Raw genomic sequence first — 22,740 nt, forward strand, 5'->3', positions numbered from 1 at the left:
CTGTCACAACAGAGAAGCCTGGTTAGGTCAGAAGAGGAAAGGTTGGGGCAGGCGTGCTGATGGGCATCAGAGTCCAGCACTGGCCTCGAGCTCCCCGGGTTCCTCACCCATCTCCCTCCCTGGAGGAAAGCTCACTTTATCTGCTAACCTTAAATTCCTGCATCTTCGTCTCCAATACTTAGGCTCATTAATATTTACTTCTGTGAAAAGCCAGGGAGATGGGAGGCTATGAAGCTTGTGCCAACAGGAAGGGCATGGGGTGGGAATAAAAAATTAAAAAAAAATTTACTCAGTACTTTTCCTTATGCGTACCCGCCTTTCTGGTGTGTTAGGAATGAGAGTTTGGCTTCTGTTGAGAAAAGCAAACAGTCAAGGTCCTAAGTACCCAGCCATCAGCTGAACACAAAGTCCCCGTGACCTGCCTCGGTCCTGCCCATTGCCCCACGTTCCAGCTGGAACTCCCATCCCCAGAGGTGTGCAAATGGAGGAGGGGCTCTACCCTGCCAGTCAGATTCGGTTTTCTTCACTTCGGTCCACATCTACCCAGCCAATTCCATAAGAAAACAGTTTCCGTCTTTACTTTTACCACCAATCTTAAAAGCATCAGAAAAGCATCAGTAAAGCATCAGAAAAGAGACAAATCACACACTTTTCAGAAATCACAATTTTATAAAAAGGCATTTTTCTCTTATATCCATAAAATGATATAATTTTTGCAAGTATAGAAATGTGTCATAAATTATACAGAATGTTCCTTAATTACAGCTCAATGCAACTTGGTACTTTCCTCCCTCCCTAAAAAACGAGAGAGAACCAAAAAAATAATATATATAACTGTATATATATATATATATATATATTTATATTTATATAATATAGACAAACCAAATATGAAAAAAAATCATTTCCTCTTTGGTATAAAAATCAGACTCTCACCTTGAGAGACACACAGACATGATGTTGAATTTGTAAACCGTGTGGCCAAAAGGAATTTCCCTGTCAAGCTTTCCCCACCCCCAGCCCCCGCCCACCCCACCCGCCTCACCGGAACACCTCCAATTCCCATGGGACGACCACATGCCTCACTCCCAGCTCCACACCATTCCTGAGTAACCCCCTCCACTACCGAAGACATGGAAAAAGTTCTGCCCAAGGCTGATTTGGTGGCAACTAACTTGGGCAACACCTAACTTGGGAAAGAGCTTCCTAGGTGTGGATCACGGAGAGGAAAGACTGACAAGCCTCGGCTCCGCCGTCACTGAGCACCCCCTGCCAGAAGCCGGGCCTGGAGCGGGTGGGACCCCTGTTGCCAGGAACAGCAGAGCTTGGCTTCCCTGCAGCCTCAGCTCGCGGGGCTCAGCTTCCGGTTCCAGGCGCCTCGGGTGCTGGAGACACCGACGGGGAGGGAGAAGGACAGTCAGAATGGACTCTGCCCGTGAATGTGGGTCTAAATTTGACATTAAAGAAAATGTTTTCAGGACTACTTATCACACCCAGCTTTCGGTCACTGAGAAGGACGGGGCCGTTCTCCCAGGCTCCAGTCCGGTACCAGCAGGACTTACGGAATCCAGGAGTTAGTTGTGTGGGGCGGGGGGAGGCGGGGAGGGGGCAGCGCTTCGCTCTCAAGGTGAGGAAGGAGACAGGACCCAACGCCCCCTGTATATCCTCCCAACAGCCTCTGGCTGATGGGCAGCTCCCTCCCGGGTCAGCCTCTCGGTCCCGCAAGGGCACCAGCTGCTGGAGGGCTCCTCCCAAACCGCTCCCCTCCCGGCCAGGCCAGTGCACCGGGTGTGCCGGCCTCCCCTTCCCCCGGAGAGTTAAGACACCAACACAACATAAAAGTCACATAAAGGCCGCCTCCACTTGCCAAAAAAAAAAGACAGAACCAAACTGGACACAGACACAAATCAAGGAGAGACACACACACTGTGAGGGGCCCAGGGCCCCAGCAGGTCTCTGGCTTCCCGGCATGATACATTCTTGTGTAATTTAGGAACAGGGGCTCTGGGGCCCCTCTGGGGAGCGGGAGTAAAAAAATACAGAGATTACAGTCTCCCTGTGGGCTCCCAGGCAGGGCAGGGACACAAAATCTCTCACAGTTTTTCTACTGCTTTTGGGTCCACATCTGAGCCCCCACTGGGGGCTGCTGGCCAGTGCCCCAGTCCCACCCTGCCCTTGGGGCCCGCGCCCTCCACCCTCCCTGCTGCTCGGAGGGCCCTGGGCTGGGGATGCTCCTAGCAGGACCAGCAGGACAGAGTCTACCAGGAGAGAAGGGATGAGGACCTAGGCAAGGGATGAGGACCCGCAGCTCTGAGACAGACGCCGTCCTCTCGGCGGCGGGCCAGCCCCACTTGAGCTGACTGACCACCGGCGCGGAGCGCCCGCTCTCCGGCCCTCAGCCCTTGAGGGGCTTGTCGGCCCCTCCACTGGGGCTGCTGGCACTGTCACTCTTCTTCCTGCGCAGGCTCTCGATCCAGCTGGAGCTGGAACGCGTGGTGAAGCTGGAGAGCGCCAGGGAGCTGAGCCGCATGTTCTTGCCAGACATGATGAGCTCCCCGAAGCCCTCCTGGTGGGAGAAGGCGTAGCCAGAGCGCCGGGACCCCGTGCGGCCCACCCGCCTCATGCAGCGGTGTTGGGCCTTCTGCTTCTTCCTCACCAGCTGGGTGTAGCGGACCTGGCAGGAGCAGGGCAGCATGAGGGAAGGAGCCTTTGTCAGCGCGCGAGCATCAGACACTACCTCGGAGAAGGGACCCAGAGCACCGGGGACTGGGCAGGCACGGGGACCACCACCCACACACTTAATGGAAACCGCAGCAGTGTTCGCACACACCATCTCCGATCCCCAAAGCAGGCAGCCCGGCCTCTCACCGTGTCCGAGAGATCCGGCTTCAGGTTCAGCCTGAGAAACCGAAAGGCGACCACAGGCATGATGCAGACGACCGTGGTGAGCACGATGGTCAGCCACACAGTCGGCTGGGCCAGGGTGTTCTGGGCATTACCTGGGAAAAGAGGAGCCGGGGGCTTCAGGAGTCACAGAGCAGCCATAAGGGCAGCCCCTTAGAGCACCCCATTTCTTTTTTTTGGCAGCCCCATTTTCCCAGTCTCAAAACTTAAGTCATCTCTGGCCTCTCTTTCTGCTCCCTAAATATTTATCTCCAAATTGGATTTCAGCTCTAAACTCTCCCCAAATGACTTCAGATCTGCTTTTGTTTTTGTGGGGTTTTTCTGGCTGTGCTGCACAGCATACAGGATCTTAGTCCCCCAACCAGGGATGGAATCCATACCCCCTGCAGTGGAAGTTTGGAGTCTTAACCACTGGACCATCAGGGATGTCCCCAGACCTGTTTTTTTTAAAACTACCTTAACCTGACATCTCTGTTCATCTGTTTCACACAGCTGAAAATGAACTACTGTTTCCTCTGTTCCCAATTTGCTCCACATCTTCCCTGGCTCGGGAGACACTACCAGCCACTAAGCTGCTCCAAGTAAAAGCTCTGAAGTCCACCTGGTTCCTACCCCCGCCATCTCAGGCCCCCATCCAATCTGTCAGCTCCATTTCCAAAATACCTACGGGATTCCACCACTTTCACTCTACTCCAAGCCACCACCATTCTCACCTGCTACATTACTGCTACAGCCTCCTAGCTAGTCTCCCCAGGTTTCCACCTTTGTCCTCTTTTTTTAGTTCATTTGGCTGTGCCGAATCTTAGTTGGGGCGTGCGGCATCTAGTTCCCTGATTAGGGATAGAACCCGAGCCCCCCACGTTGGGAGCTGAGTCTTAGCCACTGGACCACCAGGGAAGTCTGTGCTCTACCTTTTATCATCCACAAAACAGTAAGAGTGAGCCTTTAAAAACATAAATCAGTTTATGACATTTCCCTGCTCAAAACCCTCTAAAATCCAAAGTTTTGGGCTTCCCTGGTGGCTCAGTGGTAAAGAATCTGCCTGCCAAAGCAGGAGCTATGGGTTTGATCCCCGATCCAGGAAGATCCCACACACCTCGGAGCGACTAAGCCCGTGTGCCCCAACTACTGAGCCTGTGCTCTGCAACAAGAGGAGCCACCACAATGAGAAGCTGGTGCACTGCAACTGGAGAGTAGCCTCCACTCTCTAAACTAGAGAAAACCCACGAGCAGCAACGAAGACCCAGCACAACCAAAAATAAAGAAAAATTACAATTAAAAAAACCCCCTAAGTTCTTAGCCTTGACCTATAAGAGATCTGGACTGATTTTCATTCCTAACCCTCTGCCTCAGCCCTACCTTCCAACCTCATTGCCTCCACTCCTCCAGCCCCTATGCCACTCAAATAAGATTTCTGTATCCCTGTTCCTCTTCTTGTACCCGTCCTTCCCAGAGAGGCCAGGGGCTGGGTCAGATCTCTGACCAGATCTCTGGGCTCGGGTCTCTGCCACACCGAGAGCCCCGTGGCAGCATCCAGAACACGTGGCACATAAGGAGTGTGAATAAATGCCTACCTTCCCTGTTAGTCCCAGAACGACTGTCAGTCTTCACTGACTCAAGGGAAAGCCAGAGGGACTCACCCACAAACCGGAATTGGTTTGGAAACATGTCGAAGAGCCCATTGCTGTGCATGGCAAAGAGGATGGCAAAGTAAACTGCCAGGCTGCCCCAGATGAAGAAGTGGTTGATGGCTGTCCAGTAGCCAGTATCCAGTCCAATCTGCAAAAAGCAGTCGTCACAGGCAGAAGGAGCATCCCCCCCAAACCCTATCCCCCTCCCAGGAACAGAACTGTAGTGTTCAGGGCACCCGAGGGACAGGAGACTCACTCTTTCTGGGAGTGGGGGCAGTTCCCGGACCACCTCCTACCTGTACACTGACCACGATGACCAGCGAAGTGGCCACGGTGACCGCAAAGGACTGGTAGTCAGCCAGCTGGGTGCCATCATCCCGGGTGGCTTCAGCAAACACCCCATAGGGGATGAAGAACATGAGCACGGACGTGTAGATGCCCTGGGCGATGCAGATAAAGAACTCCCGCTTGTTGAAGAGGAGATTCAGCTGGCCTGGCTCGTATAACTTAGGGTACTCCATGCTCCGCTGCTCTGGGACGTCCTGTGTACAGAGGGCCAGTGGCATAGGAGGCTCAGAAGCTGCCCAACTCAGGGGGGAACAAGGGCAGACTTTGTCCCTGCCTTTTTCTAAATTCTTTGGCAGCTAAACTCTACCTCAAGCCAACTGCCCCAAGTCAATCTTTGTTCAGCAACTCAAGGAAGTTAAGGTCAGCAGTGGCTGAGAGGGAGGCCCAATCAGCTGCCCAGCTCACGGAACTGCCTTCCCAGGGACCACAGGCAGTGGGCACAGTGCCACATGCCCACCACTATTGGGTGACTCCCTCGCAGCAATGCCCCTCTTCCCAACCCACTCAGTCACCCAACTTCCCCATACCTGATCGAAGACGCCCATAGCCAGGACTGGGAGGGAGGTATACACGATATTATAAAGGGTGATGAAATATTGGTCATAGACTGTCTGGAAAGAGAACAGGGAGCAAGAAAAGGTTGAACACACAGTCTCTCTTCACTACAAATCAGGTGGAGGAAGACAGCCAACGTGGCACAGGTGGAGGCCTGAGGAATTTTCTGGAACTTGCTCTCCACTCCTTCAACAAGTCTTTTTTTTTTTTTTAAATGCATGCACCAGACAACAGCTAGATCCTAAGGGGACCAAGCAATGAACAGGACAGACACAATCTCCGTCCTTAAGGAGCTTAAGGACAGGCATGCCATGGGACTGGGGAACTCGTTACCTGGGCTGAGAAGCCGCAGAAGAAGCCAAACCAGAAGTGGACCATGGTGAAAGCAAAGTTCTTATAGAAGAAATAGCAGAGGAACTTGCACATGCGCAGGTAAGACCACCGTCCGTGCACCAGCAGAAGGCGCTGCAGGAACTTGAACTGGGAGAAGGAGTAGTCGGAGGCCAGCACCGCCTGGATCCCTTCCTGCCCGCTGATGCCCACGCCAATGTGAGCCGCTGTAGACACAAGAGACGACAGGAAGATGAAGACGGCCACACACGTCAGATTCCCACCATGTTCTGGTCCGCCCCTTCCGTCATCACTCCTCCCTGGGTCTCTCCCCCTGCCCGAGAGCCCAGCCGCCACACCTGCACAGCCCACACTCACTTTTGATCATGCTGACGTCATTGGCTCCATCCCCGATGGCCAGGGTCACAGCCTTCTTGTACTTCTTAACCAGTTCCACCACCTGTGCCTTCTGCAAGGGAGTCACCCGGCAGCAGATGACAGCTTTGCAGGCACAGGCGGTCTCCAGAAACTCCAGCTCCATGTCTGCCTCTAACGCGTGGGCCTGGAATACAGATAGCACTGAGCGAACTCCATGTGCTCCAGGAGAGACCTGGGGATCAACTCCTTTAAGACCACAGCCCCAGTCAAGGCCAGGGAATGGGAACAAGATGAGATATAATAGCTGCTCTCTGAAAAGATCCTGCCCAAGCTAAGGGTGGCGACACTCACCAGGCTGTGCCCGTTGATAACCAGGGCATACTCCCCAGCCACAGCTTCCAGGACAGAAGTGAGCCTGGAAGAAGAAAGTTTCTCCTGGTAGGTGAAGCCATTGCCCACAGCACGGGATGAATCCATCATCTTCTCCCGGGCTTTCCTGTGAAGGGGAAACGAGACCACGGTTGGCCAGGAGAGGAGTAGGATTCAGGCCCAATCAGCAAACCTGTGCGTGACTCCCAGGTATGGTGCAGAGCATCTAGGTCTGTTTACCTGAGCTCCTCTCGCACTTCCAGAACCGTGTGGCCAGTGACTATGAACACCTCTGTCATGTCGTCCGTCAGCATCTTGCAGGAATAGCCAATGTTCACGGCCGTCTCTACCGAGAGAAAGTGCAGGTGCTCTGGACGGGCCCCTGACAAAGCCAGTGCACTTGCCAGCCCAGCGTTCTAGGCTTGCCAGGACCCCACGGTGCTGTATCCAGATGCAGTCTCCTCTGCCCTACAGGCCTCTCACCTTGCTTGTCTCCAGTCAGCACCCAGATCTTGATGTTGGCCAGCGTCAGGAGGGCAATGGTCTCCGGAACCCCTTGCTGAAGCTTGTCCTCAATGGCTGTGGCACCAAGCAGCTGAAAATAACCACAAGCATTCCTAGCGCAAGAGTCCAGGCCCAGGTCCTCCTCACCCACCCTAGGGCCACTCTGCAGACCATACCATCATGTCGCTCTCGACCTCCTCGTAGACGCTGGCCAGCCGGTCGTCCCGGCTGTCCTGGGCCAGGCTGGCTTGGAGCCGTCTCCCGGCCCACTCCTCGTAGTATTCTTCATCCAGATCCTTGTAGGCCAGGACCAGGGTTCTCAGCCCTTCGCCCGCATACTCCTGAAGGAGGAAGAAGTCACGAGAGTCGGCCCCCAGTCCCCTCACCACACTGAGAGCAGCAGAACCACAGGGTCCCCTTCCTCATGCCTACATTCAGATGGTCAGTGGTGGTGTTGAGCAGCTCTTGGGTAGAATGGTGGAGTCTGTCCAGCAAAATGGTGTCAGCTCCTTTGCAGTATAGTCTTATCTTCCCCTCTGGATTCCGTACTGTCAGTGGGACAGGGGGAAAATGTCCCAGGAAAAAATGGGATATTCAGATAGGTAAAGCCTCTGAATTGCAACACACCAGGGTCACCCAGTATACCTCATTCATCCCAGGCCTGCATGCTGCCCCCAAATGCCCCCGGCAGCCCGATCCTGGCCTCACCTATGACCGACATCCTTTTACGGATGTTGTTGAAGTCCAGGATGGCCAGCAGCTGGTAGGTGATGGCAGTGCCCATCTCGTGGACAGTGATGGTTTTGGGGGTACGAGAGCGGAATACGAAACCAAAGTTCCTGGCTGCAGTGACCAAGGCCCCCTCATCCGGTGACTGGGCTTTGTAGTAGAGCTCCCCTGGGCGTGGAGGAGGGACACACGTGGTGTCAGTGGCCCCACTCTCAGCCACCAACTCCATGTTCCTGCCCAGGAAACCCCAGGTGGCCAGGCCACAGGCAGAGCACAGCTCAAGCCTGAGAGTCCAAGTCGGGTAGGGGAAGTGCAGGCCAGCACCTTGGCTCACCTTCGCTCTTCTCTTCTGACATGACGGTGTGACACAGGGAGAGGAGGCGGAAGAACTCGTGGGTGTGGGGGTCCCCCATCTTGACAGCCTCCAAGAGAGTGGGGTCCCAAAATAAGAACTTCTTGTCAGCCAGAGGATTAAAGGAGAAGTCGACGGGCTCAGGCCTCTGGAGCAGGTAAGAGGACGATCAGGAAAGGCTGGGTCCCCAGGCTGCTTCCTGGGGAGAGGCGGGGTGGTCCCCACCAGCATTCTGTCTGCTGCTAACCTCAAGATTCCCACCTGTGCCACCAAGTCTTCCTTACCACACCCATTTCCTCCGAGCAGCTTCCATACCCTAGCCAGACAACACGTCCCCCCTGACTATGCCAAGCCTGGCCAGGCACCCTGCGTTTAACTAGCACCGAGAACCAGTATGGAGGCGGAACCTTACCTCTCCCAATTCAGCTTTGTGTCCCAGGACATCGAACACGTCACCTACACACAGCCAGGACAGAGGGAGGAGCACTGTCAGAGCAGGGGGAGGAGCCGCCAGCACGGAACCCGCAGGCACCTGGGGCCCGCAACCCTTGTGGCTGAGTGAACGTCACCCAGCTTCAACACGGCTGACAGAAAGACAGGAGGCACAGGCACCCTGGGTCCTCAGAATGCCAGGACTCAAAAGCCATGACACTCTTGGCTCCCCATCCCCATCCCCCTTCCGGCTCTCCCCAGAGGGCAGCTCCAATGCCACACCCATGCCCCCGGGCTCTTAGGCCTGCACAACAGACAAAGCCTCACACGCTGGCTTCCAAGCCTGGGTTAGTATGGAAAGCAGTTAGGAGAGGGGCTCACTTGGCCTAAAAGACCCCACGCACCCTGTCCCCAAGCCAGCCCAGCAGCTCAGCCACTAGGCCACTGCATTGGGGCCACACTGGGAAGGCCACAGTCACATTCCAGAGACTCACAGGGGCCCTGGGCAGCAACATGGGGAGAGGCTAGCACTCCGCCAGGCCTGACAAGGTCCCACCTGGCCCGGGTGCCCAGCAGTCAGCTTCCTGGGCTTCTGTTCAAACAGCCAAGGAGCGGCCCCACTGCCTGGAGCTGAGAGGCGGTGCAGGCACCAGCAGAGGAGAGGGGGGAGCACTGTCAGGATCTGCCGCCTGATCTGGATGCAGAGCAGACCCTCTCAAGGCCCCACAGACCCCAGCAGGAAAGATGTAAAGCCCAGATGTCGAGACCAGTGTGGGAGCCCTGGCAGCAAGGTCCTTCCAGCCCTCGTCCCCGGTGGCATGGCCATACCGTAGCTGCGGCCGTTGATGGAGCACTTGTTGAAGACCATGATGTTCTGGGTGAGGGTGCCCGTCTTGTCGGAGAAGATGTACTCCACCTGGCCCAGCTCCTCGTTCAGGGTGGTGGTGCGGGCCTCGGCGGGCGTCCGCTTCTTCGTGCAGAACATCTTCTTGTCCCAGTTGATGAAGTAGCTGTGGCCCAGGCGGATGACCTCCACACTGCACAGGGACAGGAGGTGAGGCTGAGGGCGGGAGGGGAGCAGGGCCCCACCCCACGGGCCTTCGCTGCAGGCCCTCCACCTGGGGAGAGACGAGAACGAGCGGGGCGGACACCTGGGCGGGGGAGGGCGGCAAGGAGAGCCTGAAGGTGGAGCCTGCCACATCCGGCTGGCAAAGGGGGTCCCCGACCCCGACCCTCCGATGCCTTCCAGACAAAAAGGTGCAAAGGGCCTGGGCAGGCGGGACAGACGGCACAGGCAGAGGAGGAGGGACTGAGGACAAGGCACTCGACCAGTTCTTACCTCTGGGCTAATAATACAGAAACCATGCAGAGAAAACAAGAGAAAGTGCAAGAGGGAAGAAGGAGAAAAAAAAAAGAGAGAAATAATGAGGGTGCGGCGCGGGCCACAGCATCACACACGCCCTGCAGGGAGAGGAAACCGAGGCAGCCCTGGAGCCCCGGCTCACTGCCCGAGCCCAAGCTGTCCGGCTCTGGGCTGCACAAGCCGACTCGGGGCGCTCAGCGAGCACACGGGGCAGACTGAGATGCTGACTCCAGGAGGGGATGGGGCCTCAAGGGTCCGGGGAACAACCCCAGTCTACACCAGCGCGGGGCTCTCCTAAGGTCGGTTCACGTCATCCTCTTTACAAGGCAATGCCTTCACGGTCTGGACTGTCAGCATCTCAGAAACGGCCCCATGTCTGGGTCCTGCCAGCCAAGCAATGGGGCCATATCTGGAACCCTGCTTCCCACCTTACTGGGGCTGCTGTCAGGATCCCCTTACCAGGCCAAAACTGAGCCGGCTGGAAATGCCTTCGTGGCCTGTGCCCCACTCAGCTGATCAAGCGTCCCCTCCCTGCCCTCCTCCCCAAATACACACACTGTAACCTGAGGAGACTTAGAAACTTTCTCAGGCAGCTACCATGGGCTTCACGTGAACTTGAATACAAAACACAGACAGCAAAGTCCAAAGATGGAAAAAAAATTCAGATTGGAAACAAGAAAGGATTTAAATAGCAACAAAGAACCAGAGTCGCGGATAACGATGGACATGCTACCACCCGACATTTGTACAGTAATTAAAATTTTAATAGTTTTTTGACCGTGTCACTCAGCATGTAGGATCTTAGTTTTCCCAACCGACCAGAGATCAAACCTGTGCCCCCTGGACTGGAAGCACTGGGTCTTAACCACTGGACTACCCGGGAAGTCCCAGTAAAAATGAAATTACATTTTAATTTTTAAAATGTATTTTCCAATATATTATACCAAGATGTTCCTATGAAGAGGATGGGACTTGTCCCATTTTACGTGAGAAAACCGAGGCCCTAAGTGACTGTGGATTTGCCTGAGGTCAGGTGGCTACTGAGGGGGCAGGACTAAACCCCAAGCCTTCCGAGTCTCCTCCTAATGCTTCACAGAAACCCCACTGTCCACCCTCAGCACAGAGATTCCTTATCTCCTGCCCACTGTCAGCAGCACTAGGACTCAGGTGTGAGTGGAAGGTCCAAGGAGACTATCTGGGGAATCTGTGTGAACAAGAGAAACCATAAGGGAAGAGTTCTGAGCATCCCTCTGATGTCCTCAACAATGTCACGGGTTGGGAATCCTGGTGCTGCAGTGGTTAGGACTCTGAGCTTTCACCGTTGAGGGCCGGGGTTTGATCCCCGGACGGGGAACTAAGATGCCACAAGCCGCACAGCCAAAAAAACAACAATAAAGTCTACAATTTGATAAATTTAAAAAAGGCACAGGTTCTCTGTCTCAAGCGCATGGCATACAGAGAGCTCGCCTCTCTTCTTGCCATTCTTTCTTCCTCCAGCACTCCCCCTTCCTCTCTTTACTCCCTGTTAAGTTTCTTTCCCAAAAAAACCCTCGACGTCCTCTTATTCCTATCTATGCCACATGCCACTGCCAGCCAACATTTCCTAAAGCATCCTTTAGATTTTTTTTTTTTTTAAAGAATCTTTTAATGGTTTACTGAGTGAATGTCCACTGGCAAAGATTCAAGATCCTTCACAACAGGGAACATGCTTATGTTCCCAGCTCTCTGTCTCATAGGCCCCCACTCAGGGTCCATGCTCCTGCAGAACCGCCCCAGGACCAACCACTCCGAGGTCCCTATCTCCGTGCCTTTGTGTGCAGCCCTCTCCTCCAGGCTCCCCTCACCCCTCCCCGCCACCACTCAAAGTCCCGTTCAGCGGCCACCCCTTCAGAGGTGTCCTCCCTGATTAACTGCACGGGGAGTGATGTGCTTCCCGTCTTCATGGCACTCTGGGCCTCTGGGGTATCTCACTGGGATGCAGTGGTGTCTTACACTGTCTGCACCTCTCCTCCTGCACCAGTCTGCTGCTTTTGAAGGCAGAGGCTATGTTATGTATCAACTGTGTCCCCTTGCGTCACACGTAAGCGTAACACTGAAGGCAGGATGACTCTTAACAGCACTAGTTCCCATTTTGTTTCATAATGTAATCACATTTAGCTCCCTCCGCTAGACTGAAGCTCCTGGAGGGAAGGAAACCCATTCCTAATACATCTTTGTGCCACCGCACCTAGCCTGCTTCTTTGCACAGTCAGCATGCGATAAGTATGTGCTATATAAATCAACATGATTTTTGTTCTAATACAATCCAAAGTGCCAAGAAACTGCAGGGAAGTCTGCTTTGCCCATGAAGATACACAGATAACATAAAATGTTCACAGCACAGGAAGGAGAGAACCCCAAGTTCCCTCTCGAGGATTTCACCTTCACAGAAGACAGAAGTCTGCCAAGGGACCACCTGAGCTCCCTGGAGAGACCCCGGGGCAGAGAGACAGCATACCTGACATAGAGCGATATGGGCACGACGGTGTTGAGGATGATGATGTAGGACCAGAAGGAGAGGAAGCCAGAGAAGAAGGCACTGTCCACTGCCTCATCCCAGGGCAGGTAGACCTGGAAGCGTGTCCCCACCTCATGTTCCCAGATGGCATTGCCAATGGCCAGGATCACCCCCATGCAGACCAAGAATCCAAAAATCTGCAGAGGAATGAAAAGCAGAGGCTAAGCTGCAAGACCAAGGAAGCCCTTAGGAAGTCCTCAAAACCAAGTGAATCCCTGAAGGTTACCATCGGTACCCAGAGCCCTCAAAGGCTCAGGTATCTTTAAAATGGGCACATGCTCTAGTGGGAAGCACCCAAAACTGGTGATCAACGGGCACGTGGCCTTCTCTTGCAATGCTTTTCTCAACTGTGTTCTGAGGAAGCTGAAAGGGTTATGTAGTTTCCATTCTGATATTCTAGAACCCTCAGGAGACTTCAAACATGGTAAGGGTTGAGGTAAGTTACTTTCAACATACCAAAGAAGCCTACTGGAAATCACCCATTTATCAGAGCTAAGTCTCTACAAGCCAACAAAAATACCATGTTTCTGAAATGTTCATTACCTCATACAGATTGCCAAAAATCAAAAAAAATTTTTTTTGGCCATACCACGCGGCACATGGGACCTTAGTTTCCTGCCCCCTGCAGTGGAACCGTGGAGTCCTGACCACTGGATCACCAGGGATTTCCCAATCAAAAAAAATTTTAACCGGGGACACAAATTGTGTCTTCATAAATTCAGACTTAGTAGTCAAAAACCCTGCAAAGCCTGAAGAAGAATCATAAGAAAGCTTCTGAAAGAAAAAAATTGAGACCACTGCATGATTTCAGATATCTATCTTCCAAGCTGCCTCCACTCCAGATGCTTTGAAGCAAAGCAGAAACCATCCTGATACCCAAGGACCACCAGAGGGCGGTAAGAGTCTTGGCCTGATAGAGGCCAAGACTTAACTTGCAAACCCTTTAAGGCCGGGAGGAAACTGTCTCACAGGAGGCTGGGCCCAGCCTTCGCAAGCTGGCATGTGGGGGGCAGGCAGCAGGCAGTGGGGGCGCAAGAAGGGGAGTGAAGCTCGACAAGGAGCTCAGGTTTCTAGCAAAACAAGAGAAGGATTCAGGAACTGCCAACAACTAATACAGAAACTTTTCCCTTGGGATCCTTTGCTCCTGGAAGTCAGGGGAAAAGACCCTGTTTTCCATCATCCAAATGGAAATTTTTCTTTTAATTCCCTCTCCATCCCCATGAAGGCCGCCTTGTCCCTGGCAAAAGCAAACAGAAAGTCACATGCTAGACTAGGTCACCATCATAACTGGAATCCAGAGAACAGAAGATTTGTTTTAACTTTAAGTTGTTCATTCATACATGTTCCAAAGGTTTTTTAAATAACATCTTCCAAATCCAAAAGGAGCCTGAAATAAACACTGCCTTTGAGTGGTTGACCTGCCAGTGGCTTTAAAGCTAAAACCTGAAGACTGACTACTGACCAGGGAGGAGAGATGGGAGTAACGGGACCCGCCCAAGGACAACCAGAAGGGCAGAGGCAGGAACCGTTTGTGGGAAGCCTTACCCAGAGCACCAGTGTGTTCATTAGGCGATCAATACTTGTTCTCTTGAATTTTGTCCTGCCACTGTTCTGCATCAGCTTAGTGTCAGGACCTAGAAAGGCATGGGAAGGGCTGGGAAAGCCGAACAACGAATCTGCCTCTAGGCTTCTGCCCAGGTATCCAGTCTATAGGACCTCAGGGTGGAAGAGAGACACTGGCTGGATGAGAGGCTTGGCTCCAGGACCCACTCGAGTCTCTTCTCACGTTCCTGAAGGCCAGCAGAGGCACCACTCTCGCCCTTCTCTCTGTGGGCCCGAGGAGGCTCACCTGCAAAGATGACCAGCCCGAAGCACCACTCGGTGTTTCGCAGCACGCAGCCCCGCAGCAGCATGTTCTGGTTGCTCAGGGGGAACTTGCTCTCCTTCCAGTAGAGGGTTCCGCTGAATTTGTCCAGCTTGTTGTTGGGAGGTTCGCAGATCACTTCACCTGAAGGGAAGACAGGAGCACACCTGCTCGAGGTGTGGTCTGTAGCTTGACCACGAGACAACAGCACAGAAAAACCAGCTGCGGCGAGAGGGGGTTAGGATGCTGGCCCATCCGCACACCGCTGGTGCAACTTTCTGGGGAAGGAAGGAGGCAGCACGAATTCCTATTAAAGGCACACATACCCTCGGACCCAGTAATCCCACCTTGGGGACTCGTTCTACAGAGATAATAGCATAGCTTGCAAGAATTCTATTGAAGCATTATTTGAACAGCAAAAGACTGAAACAACTGAACAGTCAGGGAAGAGCTGAATAAATTACAAAGCCTCAATTCTATGAAACATTACATAGTTATGAAAAAGAATGGTATAAATTTCTTTACACAGAGATGTGATAAGATACGTCTGATGAATTTAAGAAGTATAGAAACGCTGGTTGACAAGATTTCAGTACAGTATGATCCCACTGATTTATGCTCACGTGTGTATAAACAGAGAGGAAAGTGTGCATGAATACACACTAAACTGCCAGTTAACCTGACAACCCTGAGGAGGCAGGACTTGGAGGGCAGGAGAGCTTTCTCTTTTCTATGCTATGTAGTTTGTCTTGTTAGAAGAAGCATGTATAAGAAATAAGAATAAGCTGAATTTCTCTCAACATGTATAGCCAAGAGGCAGCTAGCAGCCATGAGCTCTTGAAATGACCATCAATTCAAAAGTTAAGTGATAGCCCCTCAGCAATCCTGAACCCCTCGGCACCTCCCCAACCACCCAAAAGAGTCCAGGGAGCTGCACAGTCACAGCCAAAAGAAGCCAAAAAGAGAAGGCACAATTTAGATCCCCAAACCCAAGACATCTCCTCTGCCTGAAAGCTGCTTCTCCAGCACTACTTACCATCAAACTTGGCAAGCTTACTGATGTCTCCCAATTCCGAGGTGACTGGAATCGCCTGCCGCACTTTCATGTTGGTCTCTCTGGAAGGAGAGTGTCCCTGAGTCCTGATTCCCTTCCTTTCCTTTAGACTCTACCTGGGGACACCTGACCATGGAGCATCACCACCCCCAGGCATTACTGGGTAGGTCATAGATGGGGAAACAGTGTCAGACTTTATTTTTTGGGCTCCAAAATCACTGCAGATGGTGATTGCAGCCATGAAATTAAAAAACGCTTACTTCTTGGAAGGAAAGTTATGACCAACCTAGACAGCATATTGAAAAGCAGAGACATTACTTTGCCAACAAAGGTCTGTCTAGTCAAGGCTATGGTTTTTCCAGTGGTCATGTATGGATGTGAGAGCTGGACTGTGAAGAAAGCTGAGCACCAAAGAATTGATGCTTTTGAACTGTGGTGTTGGAGAAGACTCTTGAGAGTCCCTTGGACTGCAAGGAGATCCAACCAGTCCATTTTAAAGGAGATCAGCCCTGGGATTTCTTTGGAAGGAATGATGCTAAAGCTGAAACTCTAGTACTTTGGCCACCTCATGCAAAGAGTTGACTCATTGGAAAAGACTCTGATGCTGGGAGGGATTGGGGGCAGGAAGAGAAGGGGATGACAGAGGATGAGATGGCTGGATGGCATCACCGACTCGATGGACTTGAGTCTGAGTGAACTCCAGGAGTTGGTGATGGACAGGGAGGCCTGACGTGCTGCGATTCATGGGGTTACAAAGAGTCAGACACGACTGAGCGACTGAACTGACTGAACTGAAATGAACACTTCTACACACCCAAAGCCTTTCTTACCTAGAGATGTTCCAAAAGGTACAGACTCGAGACCTGGGGACCACTTTCAGAAACAAGCCTGCTAGCCCACAGGAGGAAGGAGGAGACGCTGAGCATGCAACTCACCCGTCAAGTTCTGCTGTCTCTATGTAACATAGCCCATGGGGCTCGCTGCTGGAAAGGAGGAGGAGATCCGCCTAGGAAGAAGACCTAATGAGAAGGCTGAAGACCCAGACCTCCACCCCGATGGACTCTCTGATGATCCCTCCTTCCACTAAGCACTCTTGGTCTGCTTAGTCCCAAGCACATGAACGGCTAGAAAGGAGGCATATTACTATGACACAGACGCTTCCCACTCAAGAAAGTTTCCTCCCATGAGTGTTTAAGAGGCAATCGTCAACAGGAAAGACTCATTCCTTTCTGCCCAAAAAAAAAAAACAGGGAGAGCCCCATAAGCCTAGAGGGGCACCTGGTCCCTTACCGCCACAAACTGGTTGTTTTCTAGCTTGATAATATCACCAACACAGACATTCATCCACTGCTCCTGCTGGAGGCTGAGGCAAGAAGATAGAGCAAAGGCCGTCAGTAGTTAGAGAAGTTCCCAGGGGACCCTTTTCCTTTCCAAGGCCCTCAGTCTTCAACAAGCACTCACATTCCGTTGATCAGCACCTGAGACTGACGGTTATTCACTTGGTTATCGCTCTTGTGGCGGAACTGAAGGGAGGAAAGCAAGGTAAGCCACCTTCTCCTGCTCCAAGGGACTTAGCTGATCAGCGGGAAGCAGAACATGCTGGGTGCCACCATGTATACACCTGTTCCCAGGTCTACTCCCTCCCCGACTCCCCCACCCTACTCTTGGCCAAGATACCATAGACCTAGCGGACCAGGTAAGGGATGGTAAGGTCGCTGAGGAACTCTGCTAAGTGGAGGAGGGTGTGTTGCGGGGCCGGGGTGGGGTGGGGAACCAGTGTGAGAAGGAAAGCCACTCACATAGTCATCAGTGGCATCTTTAACAGCTGTGATGGTGAGGACGAGAACCAAAGGCACAATGGTGGTGAACCAGGACAGGGAAGAGATCTGTGGGATCAACTGGAAAAAAAGGACAGAGAACGCATGCCTCTGAGGCCCTGTCCTCGGCTCCCCCAGACCTTTCTCCTCCTTGACTTTAGTCGGCTTTGTGAATTAATTGCAAAGGGTTTAATTTTACCAGAGGTCGCTTACCTGCAGAATGAGAAGGAACAGGAAGTAGGTATTGGCCACTTCCTGGAACTGCTCAAAGAGGTTGACAGGCAGGAAGGTGAGAATATTGTACTTGGAGGTCTTGATGCAGTTACTCTGTGGCAGGGGGAAGAGAAGATCATGAGGCGCCCTCCAATGCCAACCCAGAGCCAGACTGAGGCTGCCCCCTCCAGCTACACTTTCCAAACCTCTGTCCCCAAAAGCCAGGAGGTATAAGAGGGGGAAAGAGGGGGAGAGAAGAGAGTCTCACGGGGTCAACGGTCTCATGGGATCCCGCTTCACTGACAGGTCAGGGTATGAAAAATTCAGCAGAGCAGCAGATGACAAGTGGCAAGGAGGCTGCCTTCCCCTCCCCCAAGCACCCTCCCAGCAGTCAGCCCTCCACCCCCACACGGGACGGACAGGATGCACCTGTCCTTCCTTCCCGACCCAGGAAGAGGGCACAGGTGGTCTGGGGCCTCTCACCGCATACTGGAATTTCTCATTGTATTCTCGGTCATTGGCCCGCGCCCTCCTTTCTTCTTCTGCAAGAGAATGATGCTGCAGTCAGGAGCAGACTGAGGCCCGGCCCAACACCTTGTCAGGCCCACCCCACTCTATGGGTTTTCCACTGAGGGCCCCTGGTTCCTTCCATGGCACGTGGTTTTAAGGAGTTTAGTGGCACACCTGAGGTGTCACTGAATTCTTCCCTCTAGTCCGCCTCTCACCACCAGCCTGACCACTGGGCTCTGCAGGTGTGACACTCAGAGGACAGGATGCCTTTCTCCTTTCCTCACCAACAACTGTCAAGGTCTCCCACTGGGGGTACCGGTTTCTCACCCCCATCCCTTTAATTAATGCTGCAGAAATTAATGGTCCTGGCAATCTCCAGGGGAATAGCAGCTGAAGACACTAAGCTTCCTTGTCCCGGGACCCCCACAGCTCCAGCCCTGGTACCGCCCTCCTCCTAACCCAGTAGGTGGGGTGGGTGGCAAGACGGAGGGTCACGGTGCCCTGGAACTGCTTTGCGGCAGCATCCCAGCCCCACGTGCAGTCCCCCCTACAGACGCCTCTGCTTGTCACATGTCACCAGCAGCGGCTTCTGACTGGCCCACGATGACATCATCTTATTTCAAAGCTCGTCTTCAAGTAGGAGAGGGGGTGGTCAGGGATATGGGTCATGCAGACTGAGACAGAGATGAAAGAGGGAAGAATGGGATGTAGTTGAAGCAGTCGCTCTCTCACCATAACCTTTCTCGTGCTGTCTGCACGTATTTCCTCTAAAACAACACATCTGTCACAAACCAAGTGACTAACGAACTACACCTATTCTGAACAGCCACAGATCTGGGACTGCAGGCACCAAGTTCAGGTCCCAGAACATAGAGGTGTCCTAGGAAGGGTCCTAGAAGGGTTCTCCAGCCCGACTCCGGTGGTCACGACCACAGGCTGAGAAACGGGGTACCCTGGTTAGGCAGTAAACATCATGACAAACCTGACCTGAAGTATAAAGCAGCATTCCGGATGTCTTCCCTCACGCTCCCCAGCACCCTGCAGGGCACACTGCAGTAGCAAAACCTCAGACCACAGCATCCTCTGCCTACCCAGCATGCTCCCTCCCTGCCTGGTCACTTTACTCCCAAAACTTCCCCAAAGGGGACCCGTCAGGCTGAGTCGCCTGCGCAGTCAACAACGAGCATGCAAAGGAAGACGTAGAGACCAGACCCTTCGGAGCCAGGATCTCTGGCCTGCAGAGGATATGGGAACGCTGGGGAGGCCGTTGGGGAGGCCGGAGACAAGCGAATGGGAGGGTGGGAGTCGGGACTAAGGGCTCAGGAGAGTTGCCAGTAGCTGCCTCCCGTTACCTGTCCCCCAGGAGGGCTTCTTTCTGCTCCAGGAGGGGGGCGCCCCGGCCCGGGCCCACTTCTCGGGCATCTCCTTGGGGACCGTCATGACCCCAGTTTGAGCGGGGGGAGGGCGGGCTGTCTGTCGGTCTGTCCTTGGCCTCAGCGGCTCCGACGGGGCGGCCCCCCGGGGAGGCACAGGAGCTGCGGCCGCTCAGAGGGGAGCCCCGGCCGTCGGGCGCGCGCCCCACCTGCAGCCCCGGCCATCCCCGCGGCCGCCCGCACTCGGCGACGCCGCGCGCTCAGATGCGCCGCCGCCGCCCCCGTCGCCCCCCGCGGACGCAGGCGCGCGCTGAGTGGCCCGGGACTCTGCGCGCACGCCCCAGGCTCCGCCCCCACCCGTTCCCCCGACTGCAGGGGCAGCCGCCTGCCAGCGCGCCGCGTAGGCGAAAGCCAGCACCGAACCCCGCCTCCCTCCGCCCGGCCAATGCGGGTGAGGGGACTGCCAGCGTTGTCCAGGGCAACCGCTTTCATCCCACCGCCTCCCACCCCCACCCCCGCCCCCGCCCGCAGGAAAACAAGAAGGACCGGGATGGTTGGGAAAATGAGGGGAGGAGATGAAGTGTGAGGACAGAGGGGTGACGGTGGGAACACAGCCCCCCGGACTCCCCAAAACAGAGAATAGGCGCTCCAGGTGCCCCGAGATAAAAGTCTATGTGTTTGCGGGTGAAGGGCGAGTCCTCAGCACGCTCCTGGGGGAAAAACCAGCTTAGAGAATCAAGGGGAAGAGTATGGTTTCCTAAGGCTTCCCCCAGGATGGATAGGGGCTGCAATCTACCCTCCTTCGGACCCATTACCTGTCGTCCGTCCTCCTCCCTGTGCCCTGTGCTCCCTGAGCCATAAAAACACCCACTCCAGATGGTCCCAGGGATTCCCCGACCCCCACCTTCTGACTGTCTTACCTGGGGGGCGCTTTTTTGCACACAGTGCCATCTCACCCAGCAAGGTCCCAGCAATCCCATGGGAGACCCTGCAGAAGGTGACAAATGCGTGAGGTCAGGAAGCTGAGGGTAACCCTTCATCCCCCTTTTCAGACTCCTCCCCGGTTCCGATCCTGCCCCTCCCCAGCCTTCCCCACTAACTCCACACCAACTCTCTGCTCTCACTGCCCCAAATAGGTCCCTGAAAAAGAGGGGATTCCCCACCACCTCCCCCAGTGCCTCTGCCTTGGATAACATGGGGGCACTGACACTTTATAAAAACCAAGACTTGCAGGGAAAGGAAGGGCACAAAGAGAGGAGGACAGATATGGACAGGAGGGGCACAGCTCCAAAAGTAGCCACACCAGGGACCAAGGATGCCCTGAGTGCTCTCCTGGTGGCAAAGAGTGGGTGCCTGTGTTTACTGGAAAGCAGAATTTCCACCAAGGGGTGGGGCTGAGGGAACATGAGCCAGGAAACACCTGGCAGAGCATCAGGAAACGGTGGGCAGGCACCACCCTTCTCAAAAAGCTTATAATCTTCCCACTACCCCCCTCCCCATTACTAAGGCTTCCATTATCACCTCCTCTAGAGGAGTTCACTGTAGAGGCATGGCCTTCACTTCCTGCACACAGAGTCCCCAAACCACTTCCTCTCAGTCTGGGACGTCTGCCCTTCTGGACCAACAAAGGGGTCTTCTCAACCCTGATGGAGAGGCATCCCTCTCTCTCTTCCACCCTAACCCCAGTCTAGTCAGTATGGCACTGGGTTGCAAGCTCAGGGAACATCAGATGGATTTCTGCTTCTTTCTATCTCCCCATGTTCTTCCTTTCACCTAAAAAAGGTAAAAGGCCTGGCCTGTAAGACACAGTCACAGAGCCTCATCCTAGCCTGACCCAAAGGAAACTGCCAGCCAGGTCCTGGGCCCTCTAGTCACCTCCTCTTTCTTTGTCTGGGTGGAGAGCTTTCTTCCCCTTTGGTTCCCCTGTCTCCAGCCTCCTGGGAACACTCCTCCAGCCTGTCAGCCCCAAGAGATACTAATTGTCTGTCTGCCCAACCTCTATAATTACACACTCTGGGCAAGGCCATCACCCACACCAGTTCTTCGTTCACTAAGCTGGACTCCCTTCCTGAACCCCAATCAGGTAATACTTCTCTGACCCTCCCCAACTCTGGCAACCAAGGGTGACTGGCTCAGGAAGAAAAACCTCTTCCAAGATGCCAAGCCCTCCTACAGGGCCCCCAGCCAGGGTCTCCACCCAGTCTACAGTATGAGTCATGGGAGGTGGGGCATGAGGGGAGAGGTTAAGAGAGAGGATGCAAGGGTGGGCATCACAAGTTCCATAGCCAGCCCCGCCCTCATCCAGAGGCACTATCAGCCCCAAGATCTGGGTTTGAGTCCTAAGAAAGAGTTAATGAAGGAGCGGCAAGGCTCTCAGGAGTCAGGAGCCTGGACACCAACCAGGAAAGCTGTTTTACCTCTGAGACCCTGGGGAGACTGAAAGCCGGCTTGGCCCCAGACTTCACCCCCTCTGGGGGGCCATAATAGGAAGGAAAGGGAGGAGGGAGACCTGGGAACAGGGACCCTCTCTCACTTCTTCCCAGTCTCACACAGCCTAGGTTTTCTGAACCCAGGCCCATTAGCCACGTCGCTCTGCCCCGTCACCCTGCCCCAGCCCCCTCTGCAGCCACATTTGCGATAAAAATAGCCAGCTCTGGGAAGAAGGCAATGCTCCGTGGAGGAAAACCGGCTCCTCCTTTAGGCCTGGCCCCTACTCCCCTTCAGCCCAAACCCAGGAAGCCTGACCCCTTGTTTCAGAGGAAGCTGGCAAGGGACATTTATGGGCAGGTCAGGGAAACAGAAAGGAAGGGAATCCAGGACCCCCAGCTCACTTGCCACCGACACCTGGCCGCTTTCCATCGTCAAGGACAGAACCCGGGACTCACTCCCAGCTCCGAACTCCCAGCGCTACTACCTCTCCTTGAACCTCGGTTTCCTCACGCACAGAGACCTCCACCTTACAGAGACAAAGCCTGCTATTCCCTAACTCCCTTCTGCAGGCGCCCAAACCTTAGGACCCCGAGTACGCTCCTCACCCCCAAAACTCTCTGGGCGGTTCTGAGCTCCTCCTCGGCACTCCCGCGCCCCTTCGATGGTCTCCCGCGCCCCGCCAGCACCCCACCCTCCCGTCCTGTGGACGGCCTCCCAAATCTCCCCCACTCTCAGGCACCCAACACCATCTTCTCTCCAATCATCCAGTCCCTCACCTCCGTCTCACCGCAGCTCCGACTCCCCATTCCCTCCCGGTCCTCCCCGGCCACTCCACTCCGGAGTCCGCAGCCGCATCTCCCCCTGCCCGCCCGGCCCCGCGCTCCGGGGCTGCTGCCCCCGCCTCACCTCAGCGCTCAGCGCTCGGCGCTCGGCGCCCGCCCCGGCGGCCCCGTCCTGCCCATGCCGGGGGCTGGGGCGGGGGGCGCTCGGCTCACCTCCCCGCGGGCTCCCGCCCCCCCCAGCTGCA

General features: G+C 54.4%; 1 protein-coding gene across 2 annotated transcripts; it reads right to left on the reverse strand.

Annotated features, from left to right (window-relative positions):
• Positions 1-649: 649 nt before the first annotated feature.
• On the reverse strand, positions 650-22,709 carry ATP8B2 (ATPase phospholipid transporting 8B2). 2 transcript variants are annotated; one of them, XM_061404760.1, is made up of 28 exons: positions 22,620-22,709; positions 20,204-20,271; positions 17,884-17,942; positions 17,401-17,514; positions 17,170-17,268; positions 16,832-16,893; positions 16,661-16,733; positions 16,306-16,376; positions 15,353-15,432; positions 14,302-14,460; positions 13,998-14,086; positions 12,393-12,589; positions 9,361-9,569; positions 8,513-8,556; positions 8,083-8,248; positions 7,728-7,916; positions 7,452-7,567; positions 7,196-7,360; positions 6,999-7,110; positions 6,756-6,861; positions 6,498-6,642; positions 6,147-6,330; positions 5,772-5,995; positions 5,411-5,494; positions 4,832-5,077; positions 4,545-4,683; positions 2,869-2,999; positions 650-2,674 (listed from the first exon to the last, which is right to left on the reverse strand). In XM_061404760.1, the coding sequence occupies exons 2-28, from the start codon at positions 20,232-20,234 to the stop codon at positions 2,396-2,398; spliced, it is 3,573 nt and encodes a 1,190-aa protein (XP_061260744.1). In that variant the 5' UTR covers positions 20,235-20,271; positions 22,620-22,709; the 3' UTR covers positions 650-2,395. The 2 variants fall into 2 exon arrangements, with proteins under 2 accessions (XP_061260744.1, XP_061260740.1); XM_061404756.1 differs by lacking the exons at positions 20,204-20,271; positions 22,620-22,709 and adding an exon at positions 19,263-19,503.
• Positions 22,710-22,740: the final 31 nt, after the last annotated feature.

The sequence above is a fragment of the Bos javanicus genome, chromosome 3 (genome assembly GCF_032452875.1).
Source record: "Bos javanicus breed banteng chromosome 3, ARS-OSU_banteng_1.0, whole genome shotgun sequence".
In the NCBI taxonomy this organism is placed as follows: Eukaryota; Metazoa; Chordata; class Mammalia; order Artiodactyla; family Bovidae; genus Bos; species Bos javanicus.

Bases quoted from the DNA above. Each gene is read 5' to 3' on its own strand.
- ATP8B2 (XM_061404756.1), bottom strand. From the start codon at position 19,350: ATGACGGTCCCCAAGGAGATGCCCGAGAAGTGGGCCCGGGCCGGGGCG. The intron at 6,643-6,755 runs GTAAACAGACCT...TCCCCTTCACAG, and splicing joins GAAGTGCGAGAGGAGCTCAG to GAAAGCCCGGGAGAAGATGA. The intron at 3,000-4,544 runs GTGAGTCCCTCT...CTCTTTTCCCAG, and splicing joins AAACCAATTCCGGTTTGTGG to GTAATGCCCAGAACACCCTG.